Source organism: Melospiza melodia, chromosome 24, assembly GCF_035770615.1.
Source record: "Melospiza melodia melodia isolate bMelMel2 chromosome 24, bMelMel2.pri, whole genome shotgun sequence".
Classification (NCBI taxonomy): Eukaryota; Metazoa; Chordata; class Aves; order Passeriformes; family Passerellidae; genus Melospiza; species Melospiza melodia.
Genome location: NC_086217.1, coordinates 12,946,061 through 12,955,584, shown reverse-complemented (window position 1 = coordinate 12,955,584; position 9,524 = coordinate 12,946,061). Strand labels below are relative to the sequence as shown.

Here is a 9,524-nt window from a genome sequence, read left to right as displayed (position 1 = left end):
TGTGCAATTCTAGGAGTGGAAATCCTACAGGAAACACGAGGTTTCAGGCTCCAAATGGGATCTCTTTTCCACACAGTGGAAAACTCAGCAAGCCCTTCTGGCAAGGCCAGTTCACAGGAGGCCTAGCTGGGTATGATAACAAGTAGACAGAGAGACATGGGAAATGGGGAATCTAGGCCCAAAGGAATGAGGAAGAGTTGATGGTATAGTTTAACCAGTAGATCGCTTGGCTTACAGAATTTCATGAAACATTAAGTACAAAAAAAGTCAAACAAGTATCAGACCTGCCTATTTTCTCACCATTGCATAAGAAAATCCTAAAAGCAGTATAAAGTCACTGCCTAAAACTGATCATAGGATGTAACAAAAAAACAATTTAGGTCATTTGCTAAACTCCAGCAGCCAAGCTGGCCCTACCAAATGTGTATGTTTATATATACAGCAAACAAAACCAAAATCCAAGTAATACCTATCAGAACTCTATTAAAGAAACCTATTGTAATTAATCCTACCTCAAATACAAACCAACCCATCCAGAAAGTTAGCTTCACTCCAAAAACAATTTACACAGAGTTAATAATACCAAGAAATAAAACAACACACCATATACCACCAATGAATATAATAGTGAAGAAAAAAACCCCACATTTTTTTCTTTTTTTTTAATTTAAACTAACTTCCTTTATTAGCTAGAACAAAAGATTATGCCAGGACTGTAACAACAACTTCTTCTCCTTCTGAAATGTCCCTTCTCATTCCCAAATTCCTTACAACTTCTGAGTTTAAATCCAAGCAAAATTTGTGCACTTGTGCGTTCGATGCTCCCGTCAGATTCTCTGTTTCCCTCCACATCTTCTTACAATTTCAGTCTTCACGCTGTCCTGCCGTCATGAGTTTGACAGAAGAATGGCACATGTTAACAGAGGATTTCCCTCCCTCCCTCCCTCTGGTTTCCTTAGCACATATCAGTCAATCCCAAACCTGCAATGATGCACGCTCACCCCAAGGCTCACAGCAAGCATGCAGCAGCTCAGGCTTACTTGGCTCCAGGGCTCTGTGCCTCAGATAGCTGAGGAAACTTCTGATGAGCCTCTGTTCCAATAAATTGGAATGCAAACTCAGCTCCATCTCAGGGTCTTGGCGGGAGGCAGGAGAACATCTGGCTGAGCTGCAAAAAATCCTTTCTTGGGCGGCTGCACTCTGCTGGAAAGGGGAAGCACATGCTAGTGAACAGCCGCTCAGAAACAATTCTTTTCTAATGTTACCTGCTCTACTTGACTGCTCACTAACACAAGTCTAATTTTATCATTGCAGGGAGAATTCTGTGGGAAAATGTCTGATGAGCAGCATCAAAGGCCTTGCTCCCTGCCACACAGCCTGCAACACCCTTGGGAGAGCAGAACAGTAAAATCACCGAACTCTCCTTTCCATGGGGAAGGGTAGAAGATTACTGTGGGAGGCATATAATGCTCCTATAAATGCACAGCCATTTGCTTTCAGAAGCCCAGAGTTAAGGATCTTCTCTAGGAAGCCAGACATGACATGATATTTCTAAGATTTTCTTCCTTATTGAAGGAAATTTATGTATATAGACACTCTTATAAACGTATGTATGTTTTTGGGTTTTTTTTTCTTCTGAAGTTCCCAAGCTCCCCACTTTCTTCTGAAGTTCTGAAGAATGATTTCCCATCTTGAGTAATTTAGAAGAAATGGCCCCTGTGACTCTGGACAGAAGGGCTACCTGCATTTTTGATCATGACAGCTTTTGGGTTTACCCTGGAAGCAGGAGCAGCCAGAGCTGAGGCTCTGCAGAGGCTGACCCCGGCCAGCCCCTTCCTCACTTATCTGTGTGACAATGACTTCCAGGCAGAAGGATGCAAAGCAGGTTTTTGTCTTTTCTCTTGAATGCCAACAGGTAAAATATTTAGGCTTTGAAATAACTAATTACCCTCTCTTTGAACTATCCCAAGGACACTTTTAAAGAAAAGACAGAAGATTGCTGGTACATCCATATGGGATAAGGAGGAAAGCAGCAAGGATCCGAGGCCAGCGGCGTGGCCGGGCAGTGTCACGTCCCTGCCACCCTGTGACAAGGCACACAGCTGCAGAGCCCCAGAGCCTGCAGGCCCTGCAGCTGCCACACGGATGGACCTGGTTCCCTCCCCGGGTGCCCAGAGGGAAACCTGAGGGCAGGCGTCCACCCCGAGGGTGCACCCGGAGCCCCGGGCAGGGATGGAGTCACTGGCTGCTCTCTGGGGACGAGACCCTCCCTGCAGGTGACACTGCCTTGTCCTCTCCCTCCCTGGGGGACAGGGACCTCCAGGGTCTATGACCAGCCTCCTTCTGTCAGCATCCAGGTGCTGTGTTAGAGCCAGAGGGGTCAAGGCTTTCCAGAACCATAGGACCCTTTAGGCTGGAAAAGCCTTCTAAGGTCATCGAGCCCAGCTGCTGCCCCAGCACTGCCAAGCCCCCACCCAAATCAGGTCCCTAAACACCACATCTTGCCATGCTTTAAATGTCTCCAGCAATGGGGACTGCCCTGGGCAGCCCGCTCCTACGCCTGACCACCCTTTCAGTGAACAAATTGGTCCTCAAAGCCAATCTAAGCCTTCCCTGCTGCAACTTGAGGCCATTTCCTTTTGTCACGTCACTTCTTACCGGAGAGATCTCGGCACTTAAACCTTACCTGCCCCTTCCCTAGGAGGTCTCTGGCTTGCCTGGATGAGAGGAGAAACACTCCCACCACAGGAACGGCAGCTCAGCAGGTCCCACACCGAGGCAGGGGAGCAACTGTCCTCACCAGAGCTCCCGTGTCAGCTCTCAGAGATCGGCTCTGCTCAGTGCTTCAGAATTGGCTGTTTGGAGGAAGGGGGAAAAACAGGTTAGCCAAGATTTTTATCCAGACTTATCTGATGTCTTTGCCTGCTTTGCCTCTTCCTGACTTCCTCCTGCTAAGAAAACAGCTGCCTTTGGACTTCTAGGGGGAACTGTCACGTAATGCTCGAAAAGAAACTACAGAAATGTGTCTCATTTTTAAAGACTCAGCAGAGAAGACAGATAACTGCAGCTTCTCCATCCCCACTGCCTGCAGAGCTGCCAGGCACCAGGCCAGCTCTGCTGCTGCTTCAAGTTGTTCCCAACTCTGCTGCAAGAACTGAAGGCTGCTTTGGCGTGCCATTGCTCCGCTTCTCCCAAAAAAGATCTTTCAGTGCTGTTACCCCTCCACGGGAAGGGCTTTTCTGTCTCACACACTCGGTGACACGAGGCTGCGCGAAGCTGCAGCAGCCTCTGCTCCGGGTGGGAAGGGCTTTCTTCCTCCTCTGGCACCTGGCTGGCACAGGTTGCTCACAGATGCTGGGGCTGCCCCATCCCTGGAAGTGTTCGAGGCCCATTGGTGCTCTGGGATCAGGCTCAGAGCAACCTGGTCCATGGAACCATGTCCCTGCCCACGGCAGCAGGCTTGGAATCAGGTGATCTTCAGAGCCCCTTCCAACCTGAATTATTCCATGATTCTATGAACTCAAAAAACTCGGGGAAGAAATCTGTAAAGGTCACTAAATACATAAAAGCATATCCCCATCAGCATAATTTTGAATGAAAAGTATATCTACAAACAGGGAGAAATATTCTATGTATTTGCTGTTGCTACCTTTCAGGCGTAATTTTAGCTATCGCTTCACGTTTTTAAATATTCTCTTTTGAAATAATAAGCAGTGTTCAAATTTTAGCATTTTTACACTATTGCAGAAGCAAAAATCGCTGACAGTCAGGCCGTGTCATTCTTTATGGAGCAGAGCCATCGTGACAGAATTTTTACAGGACGTCACTCCACAGAGAGCACCAAATTCCATATCAGTTGGCAGTTCTGTTCCTCCACATCAGAAAGCTAAACTAGGACAAGACAGCCTCGGGCTTCATGAAGGGCAAGGCAATAAGAGACGCACCTTAATAATATCATTACAATTTCCACAGATCTGTCACCTGATCTGTGACAGCACAGCACCCTGTCCGAGAGGAAGGTGAGCCTGCCCAGGACAGGGGTGGAACTAGGTCGTTTTCAGGATCTCTTCCACCCCAAACCATTCTGTGGTGTGATGAAACAGGAGAGTTGTAAGGGAGAAGAAGGATGAATTCCTTTGGAAGGATAATTGTTTGCCTCTCTAGTAGCAGGCTTTGCTGGCAGGATTGTTTTGCTCTTGCACTGACTGACCTTGGCTGAAGGTGCTTCACCCTGCAGAGAGCGCTAACAGCCTGCTGCACACGCTGTTCTTGGGCAGACTGCACGGAGCTCGAGGGCAAAGAGCCCCCAGCAGTTCCGTGACAGGAGCAGATGCTCCTCCCCACGTTTGGAAATATCCATTAGGGATTTTTCCAGGGGACGGCAACAGCAGACCGGTGTGTACTGCAAGGGCAGACTCTGCAGGCTGCCTGAAACCTGGCTGGGCTCCAATCAAAGCACCTCTTGGGTCTGCTTCTCCCGCTCCTGGTATTGAGCCTAGCTGGCACCCCAGCGCACGGTTACTGGAATACAGAATAAATCAGTGCTGCAGTGAACTGCACTACAAGCTCTGCAGCTCTCGCTGTGTGTGCAGGGCTTAAAACACACCTGGTGCATTTGAAACAGATGAAAATTATGGCTCCCCCTGAATAAACATGATTTCTCTCCTAGATATCATTTTGAAAAATAATACTTCAAGGGGTGATCAGAATGGGAGCACAGACAAACGCAAAGAATAAAAACTACAGCGTTTGATGCTTTATCAAAAGGTGTGTCTGCCCTACCGTGTCGGGAAGCTGGACTGCTGGACCCAACTTTGCAGCACATTCTTGTCATTGCTTCTGAGCCACCTTCCGCAGCTGCTCTCGTGGCATTTGCCGTGCCATTTGCAAATCACAATACGAGCGAACCTGGAAGACAAAGCACAAGATAAATTTACAGCTGGACAGTCAAATCTTTTTCTCCAAAATGCAATCAATGTACAGCTTTCCCCTTAAGCTGAAGTACAGGCCAAATTCATAGAATCATTTGGGTCAGAAAAGCCCTTCAGGCAGTGAAAACGAGCATTTAGGTGTGGTGTGAAGCTTGGGGAGCCCTGAAGAGGCCGTAAAAGTCAACTGATATTCTTTGGAAATTACAAATAAAAAATGGGAGGAATGAATTTACAATGAATCCAGTGCGGAAACGCCACAAGGGACAGCTTGTAGGGGAGATGCCTGAAAGCCAAAGCTGTGCTTCAGTGGCATCTGAGGTGGCAATATTGCAGAGTACCTGTACACAAGTTTCTTTTCACTGTGAGCAGCGGCTCAGAAGACCTGGCTGTAAAAAACACAGGTTACTGTCCCCAAGCACATGCCAGTGGTCTGGAAAAGGGTGACACTGGTTGACATGACTGTTGTGTTTGCTAAAGGGGAGAGCTCCTCAGTCCTCCTCACTTCACTGATGCTCCCAGTTGTGGTGCAGGTGAATGGCACCACTGGGCTGTGCTTCACCTCCCTGGGTATATTCTGTGCAGGGAACTGCAATGCCATTGCAACTTTTCTGCTCTCGCATCATTCTTCCAGAAAAAAACAGTACCTTGAAGGGGAAAGTGCCCTGTCCCTGTCCCACTTCCTTTGTCACTTGTGGTAACCCGCAGCACATTCCCTGCACATGTTATCTGAATGTTAACTCTGTTCACAAGTGCTGTGAATAAACCCAAATCTAACTGAGAAAGTTCCTCTCTGCTCACATTTCAATACAAGGCTGGAACTATCACCTTGCAAAGAACTTTCCTCTACCAGTGCTAGATGCAAAACTAAAAAGCCAACCTAGGAATGCCTGCCACACTCCAGCACACAAAGCTGCTGCTGTTTCTGCTGCTTTTAATGGCTTAGGCTGAGGGCTTTTCTGTTCTTCCTTTGCTCTGCTAATGGGAAGGACTTCGAGACCTCTTTGAACTAGCTACAGATAGGGAAGATTGAGTAAACAAGTATTCTTCAGCCCATTTCTCTTAAGAGTTTGTCCTGACAGATATCTTCTCCCTCCTGAGGGTTAGATTATAGCTTGTTTTTCCCTTTTTTTCCCCTTTAGCCCCTGAAGCATTTCGCACCCTGCTGGGCAAATGCCCAGAAGTAATCAGACTGCCTGAACACGGGAAACGCAGACAAAAGAAAAGGCTGGAAGTTACTGTTCTTCTCCCAGCTGGCACTGCCAACTCCTGAGGGCTCAGCCACGACAGCCCACGTTTCTGAGAGTACCTGTACGCTCTGGGTGTGTGCAGCCCTTGGGTCCTGCGGCAGCCTGGAGCTGCAGGCTCACATATCCACCCCGAGCTCCTGGAACCTCCAGGACAAAGCCACCTCTCCCTGCTGCTCCCGTGTTGCTCTGCCTGTGGAGCAGGGAGGGAAGGCACACAGGTTAGCACAGTGGCAGTGCACGAGCTGCCAGGCGTCACCCATCTGACCTGCACCAAAGAGAAAATCTTAATTTTCAAAACTTCCCATCATGCCACACAAAACACTGAAGCCTTCCAAATCTGGAAGGGATAGCCTGGCATGATGCCCCCCCAGGTCATATCTTACATAAAGAGTTCTTTTTCTCCTGCACAAGGCTCTATATCCTACTTTGACTGATATACAAATATCTATAGAAACTACAGATATTCAATAAGCAATCTTAAATCATAACAGCCAGGCCTCTGTATGGCCGCGCTTAACTCCTGCTGAGCTCAGGCCATCTCCCCATTCCTCAGGCATCAGAAAGCACTGAAACTCCCGTGTTTTCCTGGGGGCTGCCTGCTTGCAGCTGCCCTCCTCTCACCAACGGGGCCACCTGCCAGGCTCCCCAGTGCACAGGGCACAGCAGCCTCCAAGGGGAGTATTCGTCTGTTTGAGAGGTGATTAAAAGCCTGGGGAAAAAAAAAGCTCAGCGATACTGTGGCTCTGAAGGTGCAAGAATCATTACCCTGGAGATGTGCAGGTCACCTGGTTCATGCTGGGCACACTCTCTGCTCGCTTCACCTGAGCGTTCAGCTGGAGAGATCCATTTCCACGCGCTGGGCTGGGTCCATCTCCGTCCCTGCTGTGAGAAGGTGTTCGGGGGGATGCCACTGCCTGCTCAGCAGAGGCTCCACACACTCTGCCAGCAGCAGGGGCAGCCTTTGAGGCCACACCAGCCTGGCGGAGAGTCACTGAGCCATTCTGACAGCGTTAATAGCGCCACTGATGAATCCTCAACCTGAACCCCAAATTTCACCAGAGCAGTTCTTCCCCAATTTGCTGCTAACAGCTGTACACTGCAGCTCCTCTGCTGTTTTCCAGCTACAGATGCGTGCCAGCACAGGAATATCAGTGTATTTTTTTCCCCCACATCTGTCTGATAACGTTGGCTGTAACGCTGGCATTGTCACGACTATTAAGTCATCCATGCTAAAATGAAATAAACCCCCCACTCTGAAGCACTAAATTCTCTACCAAAGCAAGTGTCTTACTACTGTCTGCTTGGCCATACTGGGCAGCTTATTTTCATTCGGACAAATGAAATGAGCTTTTCCAGTACAAAACCCCTCTCCAGCAGCACAGGACGTACCACGACTACCTCGGCCAAGAGAAGCGCCCCCGCCAATGCCCATCAGCGGCCCCCCAGAACCCGCCCGCCCGCGGCGCCGCTGAGCCCACAGCCCGTGTGCTCGGCACTGCGTACCTCACGGACAATCCCGCCGCTGCGGCCTCGGGGTGCCCAACAGCCGGTCCGGGGCACGGGCCACGCGGCTCCTTTCTCCCGCCCTTGGTGCCGCCATCTCGGGACGCTCGAGCGCCTCCCGGCCGAGCCGCTGCCAAGGTCGCGATCGCGCCTGCGCCGCGGCAGAGACGCGTCATGGCCGCCGCCCCTCGGCTGCCTGTCCGGGGGGGGGCTGCGCTGCTGCCGCGCTCTGGGGCGGGCGGGGAAGGCGGGCAGAAGACCAGCTGCGATGGCCTCAAAAATCTTCTAAAATAAATGCCAAACACCTGCATCTTACTCTACAAGAACCAAAGAAGCCCCCTTCCTTTAAAACCATCTTGAAATATATTTTATATTTCTATTTTTTATATTTACATTCACATGCATATTTATACCGGACATTGATGTGTTAAGTAATTGATATAGTACATTACGTCTATTCCTATTATTGATATTTATTTATCTGTTGTGTTTTCATATATATCTTTATATATTGATTGCATATTTCTATACTTAGATTTATATTTCTATACCAGTTCCATTATTCCAAATAAAAACCCCGTCAGTAAACAAATGAACATAAAAAAGCCCTTTCTTTTAAGCGACATTGAAATAGTATAATTTATACTTTGTATAATTATATTCAGATTTATATCTATTGTCTCTTTTGACGCAATAATGATAATATATAATATAGATAAAATTCCAGAAGTTTATTTAAATGCTTATTTAAATTCCTTGTCATATCTACTCCTACAACAAATTTTTTCCTCTGTTTTTAAATTTTACATATCTAGATGTATTTATGACATATTACTATACTTAGATTACCACCTTTATACTGTTTGTATTTGTAATTTTTAAAATCAAAACCCTGCCTATTGGCAAATAAAAAACCCGCTTTATTTAACTGTTTTTAAAAAAATATATATATTTATAATTTTGATATGTATGTTTATCATTTGTTAAATATTATAACATATTGATGTACTGTATTTAGAAATACTTTATACATATTTCCTATAATATGTTATGATACTTTATATACAGTATTACTTGCATTATGTATTATATCAATTTTTATTTTTCCATATTTATGAATATTTTCTATTTCTAGATATGTCTGCATATATTTGTCATACATTTCTATATTTATTTTTTGATTGGGGTTTCTATTTCTAATATCTATTTTTACACATCTATAAACATATATAATATCCTGTATTAAAATTATATCTTATTGTAATATATAATGATATATGTTACATGGATTTTTATTAACATATTCGATTTGATTTACATTTTAGGATTTTTATTCTCACTTCAATACATATATTTGTTTTGTTTAATTAGCGTTACACTTAAATTTTACATTTAAAATCCAATTCCTAAATAAAATGACAAACAGCATCGAATTCCCACCAATATCTTCCAAAAACATCAAGATACCTCCAACAGCCAAGCAACTGCCAGCGAAAAAACCACACAACGCTCTTTTCGATAGCAATTCTCATCGGGTCAGAAAAATGGAACAAAAATAAAAGGAAACCCTATTGAAACACACACAGCAAATCACAGAAACTACTGAAAAAAATGAAACCAGCCTAATAAACTCCAAACAGTGCCACTGATCCTGAATGTTACTAAAAAAAAATAAACAAAATTCTACCTCTACACTAACTCAAAGAATAAACAATCCTGTGTAAAAATAACTTTAAAAACCGAACTAATTAACGAAATGGGAAAAAAAAATCTCAACCCCTAAAAACTAAGAAAACAACTACCCAAATAAATACTTAAAAAGACCCACCATGTAAATACCCAT

General features: G+C 45.7%; 1 protein-coding gene across 1 annotated transcript; it reads right to left on the bottom strand.

Moving 5' to 3' along the window:
* Nucleotides 1-204: 204 nt before the first annotated feature.
* Nucleotides 205-9,524, bottom strand: LOC134429011 (uncharacterized). Its single transcript, XM_063176116.1, has 8 exons — nucleotides 9,510-9,524; nucleotides 7,682-7,966; nucleotides 6,944-7,060; nucleotides 6,238-6,368; nucleotides 4,783-4,908; nucleotides 2,687-2,855; nucleotides 1,041-1,203; nucleotides 205-881 (listed from the first exon to the last, which is right to left on the bottom strand). The coding sequence occupies exons 1-6, from the start codon at nucleotides 9,522-9,524 to the stop codon at nucleotides 2,846-2,848; spliced, it is 684 nt and encodes a 227-aa protein (XP_063032186.1). The 3' UTR covers nucleotides 205-881; nucleotides 1,041-1,203; nucleotides 2,687-2,845.

What these genes read in the sequence shown, in the direction of transcription:
- LOC134429011 (XM_063176116.1), bottom strand. An exon ending in GCGGCGGGATTGTCCGTGAG is followed by an intron (nt 7,061 to 7,681) that starts GTACGCAGTGCC and finishes ACCTTCTCACAG; the next exon opens with CAGGGACGGAGATGGACCCA. An exon ending in CACACACCCAGAGCGTACAG is followed by an intron (nt 4,909 to 6,237) that starts GTACTCTCAGAA and finishes TTTGTCTTCCAG; the next exon opens with GTTCGCTCGTATTGTGATTT.